Here is a 26,333-nt window from a genome sequence, read left to right as displayed (position 1 = left end):
AAGAGAGAAGAAAAAAAAACAATGTGAAAAGGGGGAGCACTGCTGAGCAAAGTCAGCATTGCAGTGGTGTCCCATCTGTGTGGTGCAGTATGAGGCGGTAGACTGAGGGCTGCAGATAGAGGCAGCAGAGCAGTGATTACGGTCACTGCTGCTGTCTGAAGTGACAGCAGTACAGAGGAAGCCAAAAATAACACTCATCCAGGTCTCTGCACAACACCGGTGGTCTGAAATGCTGGGATACCTTGTGCAGGTCGGGTGTAAGGTCCTGGCAAAGCGAGCGGATCAACATGTCAAGGGTTCGCTGGCGCTTCTGGGCAAAGGTTGGCGTCTCCAGCGTGGCTTTTTCTCCATTAATTACTGAAGAGGGACGATATTTAGTTATTAAACCTGCTGTCATCAAATCTGATGCATATACCTGTAGCGTTTCCTCTTACATTTGACTAATAAAAAGTCCCTGAATTCATGGTGGTCAGTAAACACCGGCGGAGACGGGAGAGGGGGTCCAAAGAGGGGGACGCTCTCCTCGGAGAAAATCTTTAACCTGAGGCAGACAGGACGCATGACACATTTTTCTAACAGATCAAACACATTCAGGTTTAGTGGGAGAAACTCAAAGCTCACCTGTAACTGTCATTCTGGCTATTATACTTAACTAATGCAAAAATATCTGGAGATAAGAGTGAAGGGACACAGGAGGAACTGTGTTGTTGTGGTTCAGCTTATACCCGGTCGTTGTTCGTGTGAAGGATACGGGTGAAATGGGATCGGATCATGGATGGTTTGAAGGATGACGACGCATCGTCCCCTTCCTGAAACACTATGGTAACGATGTCATTCCCAATGTGCCGTTTCCTCTCCACCTGGCAGACACACATGGAGAGAAAACCAACAGCTTAAAATAAATGAGCAAAGGGATTGTTTTTTAACCCTGATATTAGAAATGGAGCCTTAAAAGAGAGTGAAAACTAGATATAGACATTCAAACATCAAATCTGAAATTTCAGTGAATACTGGAATATTGTTTCAGAGCTCTGTAGGATTTAAACATGTTTTGCTGATTAAAGTTGTACAAATTTCCTCTTGTCTGTCTGGTTGTGAGAACTAAGCAGTAAATGAAATACACGTCTGGTGCACATTTTGTTTCACCTCTAAGTAAGCAAAAACAGGTAAAGGTTTAGTTTTATAACGGATCCAGCAGCAGGGAGGAGCTGTAGGTTGATCAGTCCGGAGAAATAAACGTGTGTGAAAGTGATCGGTGTGGTGTGTAGTTATGGGTGTGACCTGCGGTAACAGCCTTGTCACAATAATTACACAAAATGTGTTTTGTAATTGGAGCGGGCAGCTGGTGATGTTGTTCGTTTGTGTTTCTGTTTACGTTGCTCATCAGAATAAACGGAGCATCTGTTCATTTCCAATCGCTCAGCAATAATCCACAAAATGTAGAAGAGATCCGGTTACACCCTCGTTGGTTCCGCTATAAGAAGTGCAGGAGGCCGGTTCTGAGGACTCTTGTCTCAGCTTGAGAGCTATTTAAAAGGCATCTGGAAGATTTATGCTAACCACTATTAGCTTTGAGATGTTTCGTTCTTGTGTTCCACACAAAGTTGTGTTAGATGATCTAAAGTAGTAATATCTAAATCCCTAGGCTTTATTTAGTTGGCTTTTATATATATCTATATGAAAAAAAATAAGTTCAAAAAATTATATATATACTGTATATATATATATATATATATATATATATATATATATATATATATATATATATATATATATATATATATATATATATATAGTACAGGCCAAAGGTTTGGACACACCTTCTCATTCCATGTGTTTTCTATATTTTCGTGACCATTTACATTGGGAGATTCTCACTGAAAGCATCAAAACTATGAATGAACACATGTGGAGTTATGTACTTAACCCAAAAAAGGTGAAATAACTGAAAACATGTTTTATATTCTATTTTCTTCAAAATAGCCGCACGTTGCTCTGATTACTGCTTTGCACACTCTTGGCATTCACTTGATGAGCTTCAAGAGGAAGTCACCTGAAATGGTTTTCCAACAGTCATGAAGGAGTTCCCAGAGGTGTTTAGCACTTGTTGGCCCCTTTGTAAATGGTCATGGTCATGAAAATAAAGAAAACACATTGAATGAGAAGGTGTGTCCAAACTTTTGGCCTGTACTGCATATGGGATGGTCTAGCCAGGAGTCCCAATCGGTCCTGAAGGTCCACTATCCAGCATGCTTTAGTGTTAATCCTGTTAACACACCTGGTTTCAATCAGCAGCTGATTATCAGGCTTTTGCAGAGCCGGATGAGCTGCTGCACAGGTGATTCAACTACTGAATCAAGCATGTTGGAGCAGAAAAACCACTAAAGCCTGCTGGATACCGCCCCCTCCAGGACCAGGACTGGGCATCCTTGATTTAGGCCCTGTCCACACGTAGCCGGGGATCTGCCAAAACGTAGATATTCTTCTACGCTTTGGCCTGTCATCCACACGAAAACGGATCTTTTTAAAAACTCCGGCCAAAGGGAAGATTGCGTTTTCTCCGTTTTGGGTGTCTGCGTGTGGACAGACAAAACCGGAGTTTTAAGCTCCGCAACGTCACTTTCCGCGACAAAAAATGCTGACATCACGTGTGCGACCTGTGTTTACACTAGCCGACAGCATGGATGCCCTCAGAGCTGCGCTCGCTTTATCAATTGTCCAAGCGCTTTTGGCTTGTTTGTTTTTGCAAGTGGAATTACTGCTCCTTGCGGAAGACCACAGACGAAGGACGAGGTTAAGAACGGGGGAAGTACTGCCGTCTACAGGTCTGGCATGTCCTTAACAACGTATTTATCCGGGTACGTGTGGACAGTTTTTGTTTTAAACGAGGTGGTGTGGATGCAAGTTTTTGGAGGGGCGGATATTCGTTTAAAAAAACCCGACTACGTGTGGACTAGGCCTTAGAAGAAACAACTCCAAACTCAACGTTTCTATATATTAATGAGCACATTCCACTATTAATATCTTGTATAATTTCTTTTTTTGCCTGAGGCACATCCAGCCACAACAATGACTGTAAAACCACCACAGAAGTAGGGGTGATTTTCTTGTTACTCAGGTGGAGAGGAATCGTGCAGCACACAGCAGCCCCATCCAGAACAAGCACAGACTGTTCCCTCTTATTGACCGCCAGAGTGGCTGTTCTTTAAAAAATCCAATTATGTGTCAGATCCACAAAGCACCAACCCATCACAAATATTGACTTGACAAAAAAGAGCAACAATGTCCCTTTTTTCTCTCTTTCCTTCTAAATAGGTTGTCTTTAGTGGCTGCCATCATCCTTGTTTCCTGTTTAAATTTTCTTAAATGAAAGTGCTAACGACCTCAGCCCAGTATCTTCTCTGTGCTGATTACATGAAGGTTCATTTGTTTAATGAAGGTTGCAAAAAAGAGGGGAAATTATTATTCCAAGAAAGAGATAGGACTTGGTTTTAAGTGTTTCAAGTAAAAAGAAACTGAATCAATTATCTGTGAAGACGTGATTTCAATTAGAGTAATTAACAATGTCAACCTCAGGGAGGCATTAGAACAAAGGGGAAGGACATCACAAAGACCATAAGGAGCTTTCCTATTGAGTGTCTTGGATTTATTTTTTGTAATAAAAGTCAAAAGTCAAATTTAATAATAAAAGTGATTTTTTATCACAGCATTACTGATGTCTCACCCTGGACACAGTCTCTTCGACTCGCTCCCATCTGGCAGAAGGCTCAGATCCATTCGGACCAGAACCTTTCGCCACAAAAACAGTTTCTTCCCCTCTGCAGGTGGACTTTTGAATGAAAATCCTAGGGCAGCCCACTCAAGTTGATTGGTCCCAGTCACGTGACCCGATGCTGTGCTTGAACCATTCAACAAACACTCAGATAAATACCTACACGGAGTAGATAGCTGCTTCTCTAATTCTTGCCACTTTTTACATTAATAATTTTATCATGAGTGTTTTATTAGTTCTTATATTTGCTTATCTCTTAATAAAAATTTTTTTTCTATCTTACCTTCTGCACCAAAATATCGCAGCAATTTCCTAATGTTGTGACTTGGCACATATATGGCAATAAAAACTTCTGATTCTGATTCTGATTCTGAATAGTTGGTAAATAGTTAATAGGACATTCCAAATTATTAATAAGAACACTAAAATCCCATGTATATGTATTTCTTTGTACTTGAAGGACAATAAAATTAGCATTTTTTAATTAGAATAGCCTTTGGGTGTTATCCACACATTTATCTGTGTTTCTCATTTCACTGAAGCACAATCATTATAACGTATAGCTGCCAGTAAAGGTGACCAATCAGAAAAATTGGCATAACCAGTTGCTATTAAAGGTCAGCCTTATTCATATTTTTAATATTGTTGAATTGGTCTCTAGTAGGAATGAATACCTTGTAAGTCGTTCTCTGGGGGAATAAAAGCTCCGGTGCACCTGTTTGAGGATGTAGAAGTCAGCTGGAGGAGAAAGTAGCTTATTTCCTGATTGGCTGACATCAACAAGAGTCTACCACTGAGTCTCTTTGCTCTGCTACATTGCTGTTTTATCTCCACAAATAAAACAAGCCTGTAGGAGTTCTGCTGTGTGTTGGTGTTGCTAATGCTAATGGTTAGCCTCTACTAGTCGAGACATTCTCTGCTGTTTCCTGGATGCTAAACCAACAACAGCACGAGTTGTCACGAATAGGGTTGGACATTGTTTGATTTTGAACGATTCCAATTCCAATTCCAATTCCCCATTTCGATTCCGGTTTCTATCGATTCCCGATTCCGATTCTTTGAAGACATGACATGCTTTACATGAGCCAGCTAACCGCAGGTCCTACTTGATGAAATAATCTTAACTTCAACATGAATTTTAATTCTATGAACAACAACATCACCTTCATTTAGACAAAAACATGTTTTGGAGACAAAAAGAAAAAGACTTGCAGCACAACCAGTGTGTTTGTTTCTGACCACAACCAAAGTGTGGAAGAAGCCTCTGGGATGAGAGGCTAAATGTCTCCAACACATCCAGAAACGTCCAGCTGTTTTCAGCTAAAACTCTCAGGATGATCATGTCCAGGATGACTGAGAACTACACCTCCATGCTGCAGCAGCATTCAGTCAGAACAGGAAGTGAAACTTAAATGTAGCTGCTGTCAGTAACAACCTAACAGATTTTAAACATTAAAACTCTCAACCGAAAGAGTTCAGAAAGGAAATTAAAATGTTCACAGCTTTGTGTGTGATTTATTATTATTATTATAAGTATTTATTGTGGCAGAAGCTGGTGTGGTCCACCACAGATAAGCTTCTCCAGCATGATGACTTTAATTATTCTACAGGTTATTGTTCAGCCTTCTGACGCTCATGTGTCTGACTGCTGATGCTCCGTGTGTGTTTTCATTTCTGCAGTGAGACAAACTAACCTCACACCGTCCAGAGTTTGTTCTTTAAAGCTTCTATTAAATCCACCGTGTTGACATATTTTTACAAGTTTCCTCTACGCTGCAGGAGTTAAAGTTTACATTACGGAGTAAAAGTTCGGCAGACATGTTTGTTTAGATTTGGCCGCTGCGCGCCAGGTGGGGGCATGGAGGACTCGTGCTGCACACAGACAGCTGGTGTGATTAGCTCTGAAAAGCGTTGATCACAATTTGCAGATCACGTTTATTTTTCACGGAGATCGGCCGCGGATTCCTCCTCCGTCGGCATTCTAGGAATCGAAATAAAAAATGTTGAGCGATTCCGGGAAAAATGAACAGTTGGAACTTGGATTCTCGATGCCCAACCTTAGCACGAGTCAAGATGGGTGAGTCCATGAATGACAAGTGACAGTGTGACATAGATCTGTCAGGCTTTTTAAATCCTAGCATTTTACCGTCTACTTGCTATCAGAAGCTAATTCAAGAGATAGGTATAGTAGACTATTTTCATGTTCACCCTGCATGAAAAACTCAGTGACAGATTATAATCGGACATATTCGTTAAAAATGTCTTTACTGAACTGATCGTTTTTCTGTCTATTTTCTATCAGAAGCTAATACAGGAAATAGGGGTAGAAGACTATTTTCACATTCAGCTTGCATGTTAAACTCAGAGTAACTGATCTTTTTCAAAAGTAATAAGTAAGAAATTGTTTCTTTGTGAATCTGCTCTAATAATAACCAGACATAACTGAAGTCATGTTTTCAAATGTTTCTTGAAGTTTTTTTAATATCTAAAACACCCAGTTTTACTAACTAACTAACCAGCCAACTAAACCACCAACCAACCAACCAACCAACCAACCAATTGAACCACCAATCAACCAATCAACCAATCAATCACCCAGCCAACCAACCAACCAACCAACCAAACCAACCAACCAGTTAAACCACCAACCAACCAACCAACCAACCAATCAATTAAACAACCAATCAAACAACCAACAGATCAACCAACCAATCAATTAAACCACCAACCAACCAATCAATCAACCAAACAAAAAACATAAAACAGTGAAAACATGCAAACCCACCCATACAGATACACACCTGCTGTTTGTTGTCTTTAGAGTACGGTAACATGGTAGACACGTGAAACATGAGCTCATGCCCTTGATACACGGTGTAGATGGATTGGATTCCTGTAGTGTCATCTGCTCAAAGACACAATAGTAAACATGTCTAAAGCTTTTCACTGGAGAGACGATGCTGGTGCAGCTGAGAAGGTAGCGGTATCCCTACTCTTTGTGTCAAGCCCTCCGCGATATCCCGCCCATCCCTGCAGCGTGATGGTGTCACCCAGCAGTTTCAGAAACTTGTCAAAGCTCTCACTCCCCGTCTCTGCAAAATAATTAAAGTAAAGTTTGTTTATCCATTTCAAATGTGTTCACTTTAGCATTCATACAACATGCCTACATATTGTAAGTAGGTTTAAAAAGTGCAGAGGCTGTTACCGTTGCTGAACATCTCGTCATCTGTGAGCTGCCCATCTTTAGCAAACAGCACACCGAATTTAAAGTTGACAGAACCCTACCAAACAGTAATAGTAGTTGAATGTCAAAAAATATGAGTTTCAACAGAAAAGTGCATAAAATATGAATAACGTGACACACTGAAAGCAGGATAAATTACAGAATTTGGAACAATAAATATGGAATAACACCAAAAATAAGTTGACACTAAATTAGACAAATAGTTTATTTAAAAAAAAAGGATAAATCAACTTAATGAGAAAAACCCAAACAAGACTGCTGTTCAGCCTCTCATACCTCCTGCTCCTCTAACACCAGCAGGTCCTGAAGGCAAAGAGAAATAAAAACCGTCATTCACACAAACCAGAACTGCAGCTAGAGATGACACAGCCTGAGGACATCATGAAGTCCAGATGCTGCTGATAGGGCTTGGCATGAAAGGGACTTTTGCAATAGGAGCAGACAGATGCTCTGGTGTCCCTCTCACCTTCTGAATGTCTGGGTTGAGGATCTCCCTGGGGCCTTTCTCAAACCGGTCCATGTTCATTGCACTGTAATCAAAGAAGGAGGGGCGGGAAATGAAATGTTGGCAGAAGCAAGGAAACAAAAAAGAGAAAGGAAGAAAGGAGTGGGAGTTTAGAGCTGATTAAAGACAAATGGCCCACAGCCTAACACAGAAAAATGAGACCTGATACTGGGGATTTCTCATCTAGTTTGTTCCATTTGTGCTCATTTGAGTTTGAAGAGTGACGCTTTTACTTGGCTGCAGGAATTTATAATCTCCAATCTCCTCTGTCATGCATCTCCTTGTATCCTGTTTCTTTGCTCTCACGACATCTGCCAGTGGACATGTAATATCTCACGAGCAAATAAGTCTGTAATTTATAACACTTTGGAAAACTATGTGACATTTCACAGCAAAAGCATATTGCAGATTAAAGCGCAATAAGAAAGGCACTATTTGTGTGTATTTTCCCTAGCGACAGGGGGCAGTATGTACCTAAATCATTGCAATAAAGCAGTATTTTTGTGTTTGAGTAAGACCATACCAACGGATGGCCATTAGGGTCAAAAATCGCTGGAAGAGCAATTTTGAACAAGTACTTTGTCAGATGTTCAACCTCCTGCAAACTGGCAAGCACATCAGACTCTCTTTCCCAATAAATGGAGGTAAATGTGTAAAACATCAATGTTTATGAATGGCACAAGTTTTGTAACCACTTGTTACAAATGTGTAAATGTGTTTTGTCCTCACAGGCTCCCGTAGAAGGAAACATCATGTCTAATATGGCGTCGCCCAGAGACTTAGACCCACTCCCATGTATATTAGACCTGATTTTCATGGTTATGTGTTATAAATCCGCCAATATTTTTCAACAATGGAAACGAGTCAGAGGCTGCACAGTGGCACAGTGGTTAGAGCTGTTGTCTTGCAGCAAGAAGGTCCTGGGTTCGCTTCCCGGCCTGGGATCTTTCTGCATGGAGTTTGCATGTTCTCCCTGTGCATGCGTGGGTTCTCTCCGGGTACTCAGCTTACTCCCACAGTCCAAAAAACATGACTGTTGACAGTTGATTGGTCTGTCCAAACTGTCCTTAGGTGTGAGTGTGTGTGTGTGCAAGATTGTTTGTCCTGTGTGTCTCTGTGTTGCCCTGCGATGGACTGGCTCTCTGTCCAAGGTGTACCCCACCTGATTGCCCATTGACCGCTGGAGATAGGCACCAGCCCCCCGCGACCCTACGTGGACAAGCGGGTTCAGAAAATGGATGGATGGATGGAAATGAGTCAGTGGAAGAAACAGCATTGCAATCCAAATGCTCCTGGCACAGGTGTGCCATTTGAGGGAGCGCTGAAGTACTTTGTACAACTACTGTCAAAATGCAGGGCTATGAATTTATTGAAGTTTGAAGCTACTGATGAATTTTTCCAAAGAGGTATTCATCCTGAAATCTGACATTTTCAGGCAGCTAAGACAAAAATCTACTTTTTCCACAATGTTCCATGTCCATTTCCACTAAATCAGTGACACTTACTATACTATACTTTAGTATACTACTACACATCTCAACAAATCCCACAAGATTTTTCTTAGACATGAAACCAAAGCAATCAAATAGACCTTGTGGTTATAGAAATATACTCATTAAAGATTTCTCAAAAAAGACCTAGGATTCAACAGGTTTAATTCAAAGAACTTCATGAACATGATTTTTATTGAACATAGAACTATTAAAAGATTAAAGTCACATTAGTCGTCACACACACTGGTGTGTGGTGAAATTTGTTCTCCACATATGACCCATCCCCTGGGGGAGCAGTGAGCTGCAGACACGGCTGTGCTCTGGAACTATTTGGTGGTTTAACCAACCAATCGAATCCCTTAATGCTGAGTGTCAAGCAGGGAGGCATTGGGACCCATTAGCTTTTTGTTGTCCAAAATGCTGCAGCTAGAGTTCTGATGAAAATTAAAAAGAGGGATCTTATCTCTCCTGTCTTAGCTTCCCTGCATTGGCTGCCTGTTAATTTCAGAATAGATTTTAAGATCCTCCTCATAAAACTTAATAACCAAGCTCCATCAAACATCAGTGATCTGATTGTTCCATACGTTCCTAACCAAGCACTTCGCTCTCAGACTGCAGGTGTACTGGTGGTTCCCAGAATATCTAAAAATAGGATGGGAGGCAGATCTTTTAGCTTTCAGGCTCCCCTCTTGTGGAACCAGCTCCCAGCTTTAGTCTGTGAGGCAGACATCTTGTCTACTTTTAAGACCAGGCTTAAAACATTTTTATTTGATAGGGCCTATGGTTAAAATCTGATGTTAGCCTAGATCTGGACAAGTGGGGGAGTAGAGGGAGGTGGAGTGTACAGTCGGTAAAGACGGCTCTCCCTTGCCCTGCCTCCAACATGCCTCCATCTAAAAGGCTATCCAGAGTTATCTCTGTAGTTATGCTGCTATAGGCTTAGACTGCTGGAGGACACACTGACCACTTTCCACACTCGACTACTTTCTCCTATAACTTACAGTTGTTAACTTTATTTTTCTCTAAGTGTTTTTCTCCCCAGAAGAAACTACAATGATGTTCTGCTGAGCTGTGGTGGCCTCATGGTGGGGGCCATCGGCTTGAACACTGTTGCTAACCACTTAAACATTCTCCCTCTCCTGATAATAACACTTAACTTTCTTTGACATTGAATGTGCTACTACTAGTTTACCCCTTGAGTTAATTATAGATTCACTAGGATAAATACAATAAGGTTTATCTGTCACTAAATAGATTATTTACTAAGAAATCACAAGTAACCATAGCAACACTACTTGGTATATATGTTGTGTGTGTGTATGTGTGTTTGTGTATGCGTGTGTCTGCTCTGTCTTCTCGATCCCCAGTGAGTCGTGGAGGATGGCTTCTTATACTGAGCCGGGATCCTCTGGAGGTTTCTTCCTGTTAAAAGGGAGTTTTCCTCTCCACTGTTATTACATGCTTGATTCGTATGAGGATTGCTGTAAAGACACTGACACTAGTCAGTGACTCAATGCAATTTGCTTAGTTCCTTATATAGGAAACTTTGTACTGATTGGCTTAATGAACTGACCTGTATTGGAATGTTTACTGTATGAAGTACCTTGAGATGACTCTTGTTGTGATTTGGCGCTATATAAATAAACTTGAATTGAATTATAGTCTTTGGTATGACCCGACCGTGGATCTGAACCCACGATCTCGCGGTCTCAGGGCGGATACTCATACTACTAGGTCACTGAGCTGGTTTATGACTTTACCATAACTTAAGAGCAGTTACAATGTGTCCCCTTTAAAACTACAGGCGACACCACTCACCTTAAGATGGACTTAACTGACAGTGTTTTTGTTGGGCTGTAGGGAAGGCTGATCTTCAACGTGCCCTGAGCCAAAAAAGAACAAAACAGATCTGGGATTTAAAAACATAATTAACAGTGAGACTTAATTGTCTTGCTATAGCATGTTTTTGTTCAGCTAACTGCTATTTTTCAGCACAGTCAGGGAGAACTGTGCATTGGTACCCAATAAGAAATTCAAACTGCACACGTTTTCTTGGATTACAGACAGAATAATTACACAGCGGCTCTGTTGTATAACAACATGCAACACAAACATCCTGTACCAGTTAGAGCCTGACAGAAACAAGACAAATCAATGTGATCGTGCAGCGGAGGTGCACCTCCCTAATCAGGTTCCAGACAAGGCTGGAGGCCAAAATTAGATCCAAGCTATCTTGGTCATGTAACTGAATCACTAAGCAGCAAACACACATTAATGAGCAAGCATCTCACACACACACCTACACACACACTGACTCAAAAGTGTCCCTCAAGACAGAAGATTGTGCTTCTTTGAGTTAGAAAAAACAACATTTGCTAAACGGATCATCTAAGTACGTTTGATGGGATACACGTGTTTGAGGTTCAATGAAGGGTCAATCGTTGTGAATTTGTATATGATAACTATTTATCTGAGAATTTCTTCCCAATATTGGGGCGGCGGTGGCAGAGGTGTCCTCTGGCAAGACAGATATCCTGCTTTGTCCAGTGGTGGTGGTCGAAGGGACAGGTGGCGCCAGTGTTCAACAGCCTCGCTTCTGTCCGTGACCCCCAGGGCTGATGTAGCTACATTATAGCTCATCACCAGCAAGCGAGTGTGTGTGTGTGTGCAAGGGTGAGAAACCTTTTGTGTTGTAAAAAACCTTGGAGGGTTGTAAAACCCTAGACAGCACTGTATAAACACAGGTAATTTAACATTTACCATTTGATGAGGTCCTGCCCCAAGTGGAGGAGTTTAAGTATCTTGAGGTCTTGTTCATGTGTGAGGGAAGGATGGAGCGCAAGATTGGTGCTGCATCTGCAGTGATGCGGGCGTTGTACCGATCTTTCATGGTGAAAAGAGAGCTGAGTTGGAAGGCAAAGCTCTCGATTTACCGGTCGCTCTACATTCCTACCCTCACCTATGGTCACGAACTTTGGGTAGTGGAAAGGGTGAGAAGGTTGGTCATCCAGGAGGGGCTCGGAGTAGAGCCGCTGCTCCTCCACATCGAGAGGAGCCAGTTGAGGTGGTTCAGGCATTTAGTTGGGATGCCTCCCGGATGTCTCCCTGGTGAGGGTTTTTGGGCACGTCCAACCGGGAGAAGACCTAAAGGAGGACCCAGGACACGCTGGAGGGTGTATGTCTCTTGGCTGGTCAGGGAACACCTTGGGATTCCTAGAGCTGGCCCAAGTGGCTGGGGAGAGGGAAGGCTACTGCCCCCACGACCCGACCCCAAATAAATGGCTGAAAATGGATGGATGGCATTTGACAAACTTACCGTCCTTCTCCAGAGGATTGCTCTGTACTGAGGGACCCGCTGGTTGTTTTGGTCCGAGAGCACAACTGACAGGAAGAAAGGGCTTTTCTCTGCATCCGTACCCACATAATTCTGGTGGACTGATGGAAACAAAAACAAGAGACAAAATGAAACATGAACTCGTGATCATTTACAGCAGAATGTTCAACGTTACTGTAAATATTAGTTTAATACAAGTGCTAATTTTGACAAGATATATTATATATTTTAGTTTAGTTTTAGTCTTAGGCTTTTGACTAAAATAAAAAATAATTTTAGTCACAATTTAGTCGTCCAATTTGCTTTCATTTTAGTCTTATTTTATTCAATTAAAAGATATGCATTTTACTTCTGATGCAATCATTTTAAACATCCGTAAGAATATGTACAATTCACATTTCACATTTTGGACCAATAAAACTCTGTATTTATAATTGTTTCTATAACAATAATTAATGGAAAATACCAACATGAACACTGACAGTTTGAAATTGTTCCTTTCAATATAAATAAAATAAACCAATCAGTGTAATGTGCAGTAATATTTGCAAACATGACAGAAATGACATCATACCTTCAAAACATCAAAAGGCGTTACTCTAATAATGCGGAGGTAAACTCAAGGTAGGAATTGTTTTTATTATTAGACTGATTGATCAAGGTGGGACACCTGAACGTTTCTCCTCACAAAAGCACGGCTAGAACACTGGGTGATTTCATCGGACCTTCACAACAGGCACATTTCATCGGACTGGCCAGACAGGACTATTTTCTGGGCCATTCCAGGGACCAACCAAACTGGGGTACACACTTGAAAATGTCCCGGTAGAGTCGCTGAGTCAGATTTGTGGTTAACTCATGCTGACTGGTTGTAACTCAGTAGGACATGACATCAGCAGATGTTGTCAGACAACCAACATTTGTAAACTTGGAAGAGTTTCTGTTGAAGCCCAATGGGAAAAAAAAAAAAAAAAAACGAAGCAGCATGGATGCAGCTATAAAATCGTTGTTTCTGAACTCCCAGCATTGAAAACGTGGAGGAACCCCCCCACACCATTGGGATTTTGGCTGCTTCTGGTCATTGAACGCTGCTGTTTTACATCACACAGCCACTCCCCCAATGGATTAACTTCTAGTACACTTTGGCAGAATGAAACTTATATGGGCTGTATGGTGGCACAGTTGTTAGCACTGTTGCCTCGCAGCAAGAAGCTTGCAGGTTCGAAACTCGGCTGCGGCCTTTCTGCGTGGAGTTGCATGTTCTCCCCATGCATGCGTGGGTTTCCTCCGGGTACTCCGGTTTCCCCCACAGATCACAACATGTCCTATAGGTTATAAATTGTAAGTCGCTTTGGATAAAAGCATCTGCCATATGAATAAACATAAACATGTTGTTATTTAACAAACAGAAAATAGGGGTAGAGGGGTACCCCCTCCTCTCTACCCCCTGATGAGTCGTTAGCCTCTATTGAGAGGAAGTCTTTGTGTTGATTAGATGCAGGAAGGTGTGACCTAGACTGGAACTGCTAAAGCTGCATTATAGGTACTGGAAAGGTGAAATCTAAAGCAACTGTAAAAAAAAATGTTTTGTCTCAAAAAAAATTTTTTGGGGTGGGGTTGGGGGTGGGGGGGTGTAACTGTCAAAATAAAATGTTTTGTCTCAAAATTTGTGTGATGTCTAATGTTTGTCTCAGAGAAAAGTGGGCACTGTCATACATTCAGTGTGTAATTCATTGGGTTCCATTTAGACAATTGGGTTTTCAGTTTTGCTCTTCAGTGTTCTTTCCATGCTTGGTAGTGTTCACCCAAAGGCTACTTGTGTTAAAGCAATGAATGGTATGTGTGTGTCATGTGAAAATGTGGCTGTGTTTACCAAATGAAAACACGTGTTCCATTTTGGGAACATGTTACGATATGTGATGGCAGGGTTTTGTTGCAAAGGGAAGCCACGGTTTAGGAATTTGTGTGTTGTGTTTGGGGTTTTGTGTGTGCAGTTTTGAAAGAAATGTACAGTTTTGAAAAACGTGTTTTAGCAATCGAAAAAAAAAACTGTAATTTGATGCTTCAGATGAGGCCACGCTGCACATAACCACAATTTTCTTTTAGTTTTAAGCCTTTAATTTCTCCACAATCAGAAATATTTTTATCTAATATCTGGAAACAGAGAAAAGGATAAACAGTTTTACTTATTTTCTGCTAATTAACAACGACTAATTCTAAAACAGCAGGTGCTTTGTCACACAGGAAGTGGCTTTCCAATGGTGTGCTGAAGCTCTGCTCAGACTGTGAGACACAGATGGCTCAGCTGTGGTCCAAACAGGTCCAGCCAACTTACTTCAGACATGGATCATTTAAAACTCCATATGCAAAAACATCATTCGACTCTGCGTGGATTTCCCCCATTTCCGTAGTTGACTTTTTCTAACTTTCCTTCACATGTGGGTCTGAATCCATCCCAGGTTCTGTCATTTATCTGAACTTCTCAGTCCTCTGCGATCCTTCCCGCTCTGATAATGGTCAAGAAATACCGACTATTATCTTTTGTTGTGCCACTTGCATCACCGCCTACAACCCGAGTCTGAAAACAGGCAGGTTGATAATGAGGATCTTGAAATGATGACAGTCAGAAAGGTTGAAGGAGCAGGTGAATAATTCTAATTTATTTCTAACAATCTGCTTTCCTGTGATCTTCATGTAGACCGGAGGACTCTTCAGGAGCCAACAGAAGAGTCTTTACGGCTTTTACTTGTAGGCATTTTAATGATCATGTAACTTATTTCCTTCATGTGTGCTGGATGAGGCTTGGAGAAGGTTTGAGGCTCTCAGATTATATGGATTTAGTTGTGATTAAAGAACGTTGGATCAGTTAGACATGGCTGATAAGATACAAAGTGTCCAGTGGGTCGTGGACAACACTCAAGAAGTTGGTTTATTTCTGCACCCATCAGGTGTTCTTCAACCTAACCATGGATTCATGAACTACATCTTTGACTAAATGTATGTTTCTTAAACCGATTCCAACAGAGCACTACTGACCTTTTCCCAAGAAGTATTTAAAGTACCATCTGGTGTGGTACTCTGGGTTTTCCAGATGGACATCCGTTCTCCTCCATGTCCCCGGAGTGTATTCTGAAGTCTGTTTGTCACATGCACACACAGAGACATGCAACACAAGGTCATTAGGATGGCTGCAGCTGCTTCTTGCAGCGTTTTCCTGCAGAAAAGTGTTACACAATGCAGACATGCACAATTGTTATGCAGGGCAGGAAATCACATTCAGACAGCTGAACTTGGTCTTTAAAGTGGGTCTACACTCAGCACAAGAGAAAGCACTTGGAGTCTTAGTCATTATTGATGATATGCAAACACCTGCCTCTGCCTCTGTTTGCTCTGGAACATTGATGCTTTACCCCCACAAATAACACAAGCCTGAAGGAGTTCTGCCATGCTGTGCTAATGCTAACGGTTAGTTTCTACTAGCCAAGATGTTCTCTACTGTCTCTTGTCCGCTAAACCAACAACAGCCTACAAGCCGGTGTGACGCAGATAAGTGTGTTTTCTTCGGACCCGATCATTTACCCATCATAGTTCTTTCTGTGGCCAACGCACATCCGGCACGTGAAACTCCGAGTGACTGACCGTATTTCAAAACGAGCAACTGTTTCTTCTTGAGATAAAAAGAGGCAGATAGTAAAGAAACAGGGACACATGGAAGTTTTCTTTTTGTTTAATAATGTAGCAATCACTCTGAGCCAAATTAATTTTATTTGACCATGAGTAATAAATGTTTTGTACCAGCAGCTACAGGAGACAGGTTACAGAATTCTTCTGGAGGTACGAGCAAAATAGTTGCCACATTATTGAAGAACTGAATAGAGATTGGCTAGCCATGGTTTGATGTATGGATGGATGGATGGAATAGCATGGTAAAACTGTATTTACCTCATCTAATGAGCCATTCTCCACCCTGAAGCGTCCCGCCCGATGAATGGCCCCATCTGCATCACTGGAGATCAGCTGAGAGGAAGAAAAGTTTAAAATTAGACATATGATCAACCAGAGATTGTGACAGACAGTAAGAAGGAGGTGAGAATCATAAGACATGTTTACGTAAACACCTAACTGCACACTGGAGAGTGCAACAGCATCGCCGCCATATTGGATGGGTCTCTCACTCTCCAAACCCAACTGGAGTAAACACTGAGTGAACAACTATGCCCCTTTTTACAGCCTATGGTTTCAACAATCGGCGCACTACTGAAAACAGATCACATGGGATTATTATTAACTTTTCTAGCCTACCTGTTGGGATTTAATGTTTTCATTTGTTTTGTTTAATTATATTTATCTTTTTACTATCATAACATATGTCTGATTTTGTGAAATAGCTTGATAAAATATGTTTTTTAGTTAGGTAAGCAACTTCCTCAGTAGAAATAAATGCACTGGGGACAAATGGAGACCCATAAAATATGGCGGCCAGCCACTACGGCACCTCCAATAGTCCACAGGGCATCCACATATATAATGTCTGTGGTCAGAATAATATGGCTACACTTGAGCCCAAAAGAGGAACCACAACAGCATCATGTGGCAACATGCTGCAAACATGTGAGCAGTCACCTCCTTTGCTTTAATCAGCAAGTCTGACGAGTCCAACCTCAACTTATTACCCCGATTAGATGTCTCTGGTTAAGGCACCTCCACCACAGTGCTGTGTGGGAGGAGTGAAGTAAAAACAGATGAGGAAATAATGTATACTTGAAAAGGGTTGAACTCTTTACATCCTCAAAATGTGTCAGATACCTCCTCCTATTCGTAAATAAAACATGGGCCTTGGCTTACGCTTATTTATAGTTAATTACAAAAATATGTTGGTGTAATATTGGAATTGCTGCCCTTAAATGAGACTAGGTTCACATGCTGTTACGACTGATTTCAGTAACGCCATCTGTCCTCCTGGAAAGATTCTTTTTTTCTCAGATGAAATAACCTTGAAATTGATCTTTTCCCATGACAAACTAGAGCATGCATTAAGTGTGCTGCTCTGCAGTGTTCCAGCAGTTGTTCAGGGATATTGATTTAAACATAGGTTATATACCAACAGCTCACCTGAGGAACCAGGAGTTTAGAGAAAGAAATGTAGGGCCAGATTTAGCTTTTTGCTCCACGTTTATGCATGGACAAGTCATGGAGTAAGGCATGTCTGCATAATGTCTCTAAAATATGTGCACAGCCACAACTTGTCACTTTGTTGTGGCTGCTGTTGGATGGCATAAACAAACAAGACACTGCATGGTAATTGGGGAGTTGGTAGATTTGTCACCAGGTTTCTGTGTTTGTGTAAAGCTAAGTGAAGCATTTTGTGGCAGCATGTTTATTGGACAAGAAAGTGTGCTGAATTGATCTCTTCAACTTCCAAACTATACTGTCCTTTTTTTAAAGGTGTGGTTTACTCAGTTATTCAATACATTTGTAGTATTCTCCAATGTAAACCAATGCCTTATGAGTCATTTAAAAAAGCTATGATGCTCATGTTCTGGGATGCAAAGGTTTGCTGGTGCAGATGTGGGCTGAAAACAGCAGGATCATTCATGATTATGAATGATATTCACACACCTCGCTTCTGATTGGCTAACAGAACGCGTTCAGCCTTGTTGCGAAGTCACTATCACCACGACACTCTCTGCTCTCTCTCCTTGCTGCAAAAAATAATAAATAAAAGGTCTTCTTGTGGGCGGGCGCCAGCCGAGATGGGCGAGGCCATGAATGCAAATTCACAGTGTGACATAGGAATGTAAAGATTTTCAAATCTTAGAGTTTGACCATCTATTTTCTATCGGAAGCTAACGCAGGAGATAGGTGTAGGAGACTGTTTTCATGTTCAGCCTGCATGAAAAACTCAAGAGTGACCGATTGTAATAAATAATAACAAAAAAAATTGTTTTTAGTCAACCACACCTTTAAGATTTATACGTGCTGCTGAGATTAATCGATTAGTCATGATTATTTCAACAACCAAAATCGTTGATGACAAAATAACACTCATTGCCATTGTATATCTGTCGAATAAAGGAATATCACTTATTTGTTTTAAAGGAATAGTGTGCATTAATAAACATGTTAGAATTATAGCCAAAAGAGTAATTACCATTGGTTGTCTCCCTGCCCAAAGTCACATGACAACTAAAAGCAAAAGACTGTTGATGCTTTGTTTATCCCGGACACCTGCCGCTGTACTTTCCGAAGCTTCGTCTGCCTTTCTGCCCTTCACACACATGCAGAAGCTGCATTTTTGAGTCAGTCCAAACAAAGCCTGTTGCAAGCTCAAACAATCATGGCAAGCCAGCAATAAAACATAACATTAAAAAAACACATTGAATATGTAATGAGTTTGTTTGTTCAACTCAATGAAACCATCTTCAGTGTGTTCCTCTTACAACTGTTGAGCCCATAATTTTACTGATGTTGCTAGGCAACAGATCCTCTCACCCCCTATTTGCTCCTCCTCCCCATGGCTTTCTCTTTGCCCTTAGCTCTTTGACCCTCTTGACTGTCATGCTATATTTTGTTCCTGTTGCTGACAGAGGTCTCCATTCTGACAACATAAAAAAAGAGATTGGGTTGACCGAGGACCCTGCACACACCAGACAGCCTGCAATAGCATCTTAGCATAAATGGATAAAAATCAAGTTTAAATGAAACTGGTTACATAATTCGTCTCACTACTCAGCAACAAAAGTCTAATTTACGATTCAATGAAGCCGAATAAAGTAGGAAACATGACAGCTAATCAAAAACAATATTTTTAATGGATTTAAGAAGCAATCAACAGGCACCTAAAACAATGTTCTGGCTGACTAAAAGACACTGATGATCTGTTTAAAGAGCAGGGGTCTCATTTATCAAACATTGCGTAGAATCCTTACTAAAACCGTACTTAAGCTCAGCAAAAAAATTTACTTATGCCAAGTAGGTTTGTGATCTATCAAACATGGAGTACACACAGCTGCACGCAATCTCCGCTTCATAAATCGGAGACTAACGAGAATGTTTCTCAGCTGCATTTTAGTCACATTTTAGTCACATCCCGCCCATCCCCCACATCCCCGCCCTCACCATGCCCACTTACTGCTTAGTCAATGCAAAGTGCCTTGTGAATCTCATGCATATACAGAGCTGTTGCAGCGCTCCGCCAATGACATGGCAACCGTAGATCAAGGCAGATCAAGGAAGCGCTATTTCACAAGCAGAAATTGAGGTACTTGTGGGTGAGGTGGAGAAATGAAAGGAAGTGCTTTTGCAAAACAAATAAGAGAAAATCCACGGAATGGCACAGCGTTGCTGAAGCCGTCAATGTTGTGAATTCTTCAGAGAGATCTGTGGCGGGTATAAAAAAATGGTCCAGTCAGGATTTGATCCCCAGACTCCCGGGTGAAAGTCACGCACGCTAACCAGTCTTCCAAACAGAGATCTCCCCTGTACAAGTAGCCAGGGTGCATGATCAATTGGGTCACAGTGACAGGACACACACTGTCACAGACGCATGACATTCTGTCTCAATCTGTCCCCCTGCAGATAATCTGCATTCCGTATTCTGTGCTTCAGGCTGTGTGTGTGTGTGTGTATGTGTGTATGTGTGTGTGTGTGTGTGAGTGAGTGTGCGTGCATGTGTGTGTGCGTGTGGGGGTCTTGTTCTGTGTGAAAACGAAGCGGTACAAGTGGTAATGCTGCAGGATTTCTTAATTGTATCCTTCTCAGCAGCAGCACTGGAGGTGCTCTCCATGTCCAAAATGCGCGTAAGCAAGGTCAACTTAAAGTTGCGCACATTTTTCTGCTAAGTTTTCTTTCATAAATCCCAAAGTTTGCGTGGAAAGTTGCTTACGCAGTTTTCCGAACCCGTTTTGTGCGTAAGCAAGCTTGATAAATGAGGCTCCAGGTGTGGTTCTTTAAAAAAGATGCAATATAATAATGAAATAAAATTTTTATAAATTTAAAATAAAACATGACTAACAGCAAGAAATGATATATACATTGCTTCATCCATTACCCTTTATATAAATTAAAAAATCTAATAAATAGACTAAAATTTGCTTTAGTAATTGTTTTTGGTCAATTTTAACTTCTTAGAAAACAAATCTGCTCAAGTTCAACACAGATGAACCACATGTAATTCTGATGCAAATCCTCCCCTTTCCCCCATTTGAGTCAACTATTTCAACTAAAATGTTATTAAAAAAATTTGTACATGTTGAAGTGATTTTTTAATCTAGTTTTATCTCAATAACATGAAAAGTAACATGAAAAGTAACAATAATAAAAAATCATAGTTTATTTAAAATATGAATTCAAGGATTTCAGAAACTTCAGTGTGAAATTCTGTAAATAATTTTGGAATAATATATGGAAATATTGTAAAAAAACACTTGTTACCAACACTTCCATTTAAGTTTGTGGAGAAACAAACAGTTTAATCCGATTATTTGATTAATAGAGTCGAGACCCCATCCGATTCATAGATGATCCAAATAATCGTTTGTTGCAGCCCTAAGGAGTTCATCCTGATATTTAAAGGGGAACAAGGCAAGTTTTGGCTTGCTTTTAGCATCCCCTGATGTCTGTTAGTAGATTGCTGTTTGCTCCTATTTTTAACACCTTAATCTAGCAGCTGAAATGTCTCCCCAGCCTTGGTTAGTGTCTACACACTATTTTGGGGCAGCAGTAGCTCAGGTGGTAGAGCGGGTTGCCTCATGATCGGTGGGTCATGGGTACGATTCCAGCTCCCGCCAGGGGTATCCTGCTGTTGTGTCCCTGGGCAAGACACTTCACCTAATTTGCCTGTGTTAGTGGTGGTCAGAGGGGCCGACGGCGCCAAATGGCAGCCTCGCCTCTGTCAGACCTCCCCAGGGCGGCTGTGGCTACAAGTAGCTTACCATCACTAGCAGTGTGTGAATGTGAGAGTATGTGAAAGCATCTTTGGGTGTCTAGAAAAGCGCTATATAGGTTCAATAAATTATTATTATTATTATTATTATTATTACTACAGAAAGGATTCATCACTTTGTCAAACAAATCCACTGTGCTCATGATCTAAAACATGCAGGAAACATGCTGGAACCAGACTGAGGCGCCAGGCATGTCAGCTCCATTTCTGTAAGTCCAACAGAGCAACCCACCAGTCTGAAGTTGCAAGTGGAATGTTCTGACCATAGGGGTCAATAGGGCATTATTTCTGTCAGGGGTCATTTTAGCACATACTGCTCAAGAAAATGATTTCAAATATGAAAAAGTTGCCAAGTATCCCTTTAATGGCATTTATAGGCTTCTGCATCCCTCCATTTTGATCCTAGAATTACCGGGCCTTTCCACCGGATGCGTCAGTTTTAGACGTGTTGTGTAGTCTGAGGCGATGTACTGCATTGCACCTTTATTTGTTTTTATTAAAATAACTGGAGGTATCCAAAACATTTAACTTAAATTTTACAAACACAAGCAAACATTTAGAAAAATACATTTCAGTTATTTAAAATGTTATCCCAAATTTAGTAAAAAAAAATATTTTTTTAGGTTAATTCACCTGTTGCTGTGTTAAAAAAACTATGGAGATAAAAACTTATTTAAAAAGGTGAGCAGCAGAAACATGAATTATTTTAAAATTCTGATTATTTCTTTATGCATTAATTGTAATATTTTATTTTGTTTTACAATTATGTCTTGAATAAATAAGATCAATATATGGTTTGACTGAATATTAATATGATTTGTTAACACTGGCTTTTCCTGGGGGGGACAGCAATTTTTTAGGGGTGGCCCTGGCCACCCCTTGGGGGCACCCTTGCTGTCCAGCTCCCCTTGAGCGACTAACTCCCTGTCTCTCGGAATTTCCTCCATGCTCTTGAGACTGCACACTTTCTAAGAGTGTGATATATTAATATGTAATCCTGGTGAAGTAATATCGCCTGTGCAACCTCTGTAGGGTCCAGACTCACCCTTGTCAGATGCAAACTCTTGAAAAAAGATGAGAAATGCAACACTGCCTATTGCTTCCACATGCAAAGCTATTCATTGTTGCCACTTTTACTTCACCTGCTATTTTATTTTCACCAAAACAGCTGATGATGATTAACAACCTCTGCTTCGGACAAGATGAGTACCCCAGAGGCTTAGCTGAATTTATGCTGTATCCTCATTTAAAAGTGTTCCTTCAAGTCTACATAGATAATCACAACTGTTGTTTGTTCCAAGACAGATTTTGTGTTCGAACACACAAACACTGGGTTTCTTGTTTTGCTCCTCTGAGACCAGGCTGGTACCCAATCAAAGAACTTGCTGCTTTTACTCCCCGAGGTACACTGTCTGTAATAAGACAATAAAATCCAGCAGATTGAGAGGCAAGCATGTTTACTGCAGGTGTGAGGCCCTGAAAAACAACAGAGAGGTTTCTGTGCAATAATTAGCCACGTCTTAGGAGAGGCAGCAGAAAACACTGAGCTCTCTCCAGTCGGATGCATATTAATAGGACTGAAAGCAAACATGTTCCTGGTGTGGTGGTATGGGTCTTTATTTGCCTGTGCTCATGGGCGGGTGAATGAGGTTTGCAATTATGATCTGTGTGTGTAGAAAATGCAACATTAATGTTGAAGCTGTAGGCCTCCATCTTCCTCCGTTTCTCTTGTCTCCTGCAACATTAACTGTCCGATCTCAGCATAATGGAAGGGAAACCATTGCAGCGGTCCGGTAATGTGCCACCTCCGATGCTAGTGTTTGTGTGTGTATCTGTGTGTGTGTGTGTATGTGTGTGCGTTTGTATGTGCGCATGCGTGTGTGTGTGTGTGTGTGTATGCATGGGTGTGTCCTTGTCTATACATCAAACTGAGGACGAAACATCAGTGTGTGCACACGTGTGTGTGTGTTTGTATTTGTGTGCATGTGTAGCGTTATTAAGATCCTATTGTCTGCCCTTAACAGCTGCCCCTTCACACAGTAACAACGCCAAGGTCGGATGCTGGTTTCAGTATGTTTACATTCCAGGAGAAGAGACAGAAGAAGAGAAGAAGAACACTTTCCATTAATTAATCAAAGTACTTTATTTGTGATAAAGCTAATCAAAGCATATGTTGATCAATAATAATCAGGTGAATGATCTGTGAAGTAAAGATGTCATGAGTTATGTGTTTAATGAATAAACAGGACTGCACCAGACAGACTGATCTACATTAACATGGAAACGCATGACACATTGTTCTCAACCAATCAGAACTTTCGTCTGTCGTAGGGCAGAATCTGGGTTGTTTAATGAAGTTGTCCAATCCTGTTTACTAAGATTTGTAAACAACTAGGGGATATAAAACAAGGCAACGCCATTTTATACTCAGTTCACTTTTAACCTCAGTTCTGTTCAGTTGGAGATCCTAAGGATTCCATCGTCATCATTAAGAAAGTTGCAGACTGGCCAGCTGCACTTTCCTACTTTAAACTGAGAACTGTCAAGCTGGAGATTCTGAACACACACACACCAACACGAAACATCCAAATCCATATGCATCCATCACGGAGTTAGTCCTGGTAGATTGTAAGAATTTATAATTATAGAAATTAAAGATTCTTAAACGATCCCAACTCTCTCTTTTCTTGTCTCTCAGTCAATACAGAGTGTTTAAGTAAACTCCCTGATGATAAAAACAACCACTTCTGATTATAATATTTAGATCTAATTACAGTGTATAAATATACAAACTACAGATCCCTACACATGTATGCACGTTTGTGTGTGTGCATGTATGCATATGTGTGTTTGTGTGTCCGTGTCTATACATCAAACTGTCTGACGATGAAAAGTCTGGACATTCTGCCTGGTCTTCACTTTGGTACAGTGTTACAGACCTCTTTTAATTAGTTTTAGAGGTATGGTATGAATTAACTTTTAATTAGAGCCGTTTTAGCAAATCTACAGAACAAGCTAGGTTTTGAACACACGATCTTGGAACACTCACCACTCCCCTCAGGTGTCTTCCCCGAGACGCTTCTGCCGGAACCGGAAACCCACATTGCCAGAGGAAACAAGATTGTGCTAAACACCAATCACCATTTTCTAGGTCCAAATGTCTTTAGTTGTCCCTGACTCAAATGGTGTTTTTCTTTTTGGGACTGGTTGCTTGGAACACATCCTTTATGTTTCTGTGGTCAAATTACTGCAATCCATTTTTCTAAACAAAAACTCACTTTCTCACTACTGTTCTGTGAGTTCCATGGCTGTTGCCAGTTGCGATCAGCGCCACAGGGTCATACACAGTATTGTTAAATCTGGTGTTAGCACTCTTGTGTGTTTTACCATTGGGGGCACTTACTACACTAATTACGGTAATATACTTCCGGCATCAAAGAGAATGCAGATGTTTTTGACTAATGATTCACTTCACACAAACATTTCACTGTACTATTGAGTCTTTGGTGAAAATGTAGCTTGAGATATTTTAGAGCTGACTGTGTCTAATTGACTGTTAGCATTGTTAGCTCAACGCTAACCTCTAGACTCTTCTTTACCCAATATTAGGGCTGCAATAATTCGTCAACGTTGTCGACAAATATGACAATAGAAATGGTCGACAATGAATTTCATTGTCGACGTTGTCGCCAGGCGTGTTTTTTCCGACCGAGTGAGGCATCTCACTTCATTACATTCTCTGCCGAGAGTCGCACATGCGCATTAGCTTCTCTGCTGAGCTCCAACTAACAGAAATGGTGGCGTCCAAAACAGAAGCTACGCGTACCAAAACATCTACAGTTTGGGAGCATTCTAGCCTGGATTTGGCAAATAAAAAGATGACCTGCATTATTTGCAAAGCAGTCCTCGCGTATCATGGCAGCACCTCGGTGATGCATGAACACTTACGTCAGGCAGTTGAATGAAACAGAGTCTGACTCACCTCGGTAAGATTTAAATAACACGAAGCCAATACATTTTGTTTTGGATGTACATTGTACATTTTTTTAAACGTATTTTCACTTTTAAAAAAGAGAGATTTAATGTTATACCCGACTGTGCCTGACAAAAGTATTTTAATTTTATTCATGTCTACTATTAATAGTCGGTGACTAGCCGACTATTGAAATAGTCGTTAGTTGCAGCCCTACCCAATATTTTCGCTTCTGTTTACTGGCTTTGGTTATTTAAAGGGGACAAAGAATTTAAATCAACAGTTTCTTGTAGTTTTTGAATAAAGACAGCTTGGGTGGTCAAAAGTAGCATGCCAAAAAGTCAAAGATAGGTGTGACCTACTGTTTTAGTAAATTAGAAAGTTTAAAAATGCAAGCAAAATACATATTTTCTGAGATAAAACGTCCCAATGAGGAACCCTTCCTCCTCTGAACTGCAGTCTCCAGTGTCTGCGGCCTTCTGGTTTAAACCAACCAATCAGCAAACAGCTCATTAACATATTCATGTTCTGGTCAAGTGGGAGGGGTAAACAGCTCTTTTCACAACATGGTTGAACCAGAAACACACTATGCCAGAGGAAACGAGTGAGCGTTAAACACCAGTCACCATTTTCTACGTCCAAATGTCTTTGTTGTCCGCAACTCAAATGGTGTTTTTCTTTATGGGACTCTGGTAGTTTGTCCTAAAGTTGAAGTGGTAGCAGCCGGCTGTTTGTCCTTCTCTGGTAATATTGAGCCGCGAACTTCTCACACTAGTGGTGTTCTGTTTCTAAATACACAAGCGCGTTATGAACGTAGGACCCAGGGAAGTGTGGCGGTTCGGCAAAACCGACAACCAGATGGCCAAATGGTTGCTTTCAGTCTGAAGCCTGTTATTGGTGGAGGTTTTTAGTCTGAGAGAAAACTACTTTGTTATTTTGTTCATATTTTTAATCTCCATAATATATGTATGTGTTATAATGTTAAGAAGCATAAAAAATGTTTTAAGCTTATTTGTTTTCCAAATTTGCCTTTGCAGCTTTAAGGTTAGGGTTGATCCAGTCACCAAA

The 26,333-nt window shown here is 40.9% G+C and overlaps 1 protein-coding gene across 3 annotated transcripts in view; it reads right to left on the bottom strand.

The window, feature by feature from the left end:
- Window positions 1–26,333, bottom strand: part of garnl3 (GTPase activating Rap/RanGAP domain like 3) — a 131,149-nt gene that overhangs the window by 22,209 nt on the left and 82,607 nt on the right. For all 3 annotated transcript variants that reach the window (XM_015943043.3, XM_015943039.3, XM_015943038.3), the window contains exons 3-15: window positions 16,291–16,365; window positions 15,385–15,484; window positions 12,331–12,449; window positions 10,833–10,897; window positions 7,483–7,546; window positions 7,293–7,319; window positions 6,978–7,053; window positions 6,766–6,864; window positions 6,574–6,677; window positions 752–860; window positions 622–667; window positions 435–541; window positions 242–357 (exon numbers count right to left, since the gene is read on the bottom strand). In XM_015943043.3, coding sequence (XP_015798529.3) covers window positions 242–357; window positions 435–541; window positions 622–667; window positions 752–860; window positions 6,574–6,677; window positions 6,766–6,864; window positions 6,978–7,053; window positions 7,293–7,319; window positions 7,483–7,546; window positions 10,833–10,897; window positions 12,331–12,449; window positions 15,385–15,484; window positions 16,291–16,365 — 1,107 coding nt within the window. The remainder of the gene's footprint in view (window positions 1–241; window positions 358–434; window positions 542–621; window positions 668–751; window positions 861–6,573; window positions 6,678–6,765; window positions 6,865–6,977; window positions 7,054–7,292; window positions 7,320–7,482; window positions 7,547–10,832; window positions 10,898–12,330; window positions 12,450–15,384; window positions 15,485–16,290; window positions 16,366–26,333) is intronic.

This window comes from Nothobranchius furzeri, chromosome 6, assembly GCF_043380555.1.
Source record: "Nothobranchius furzeri strain GRZ-AD chromosome 6, NfurGRZ-RIMD1, whole genome shotgun sequence".
NCBI lineage: Eukaryota > Metazoa > Chordata > Actinopteri > Cyprinodontiformes > Nothobranchiidae > Nothobranchius > Nothobranchius furzeri.
The sequence above is the reverse complement of the archived record's forward strand: the minus strand, read 5'-3'. Positions and strand labels throughout refer to the sequence as shown.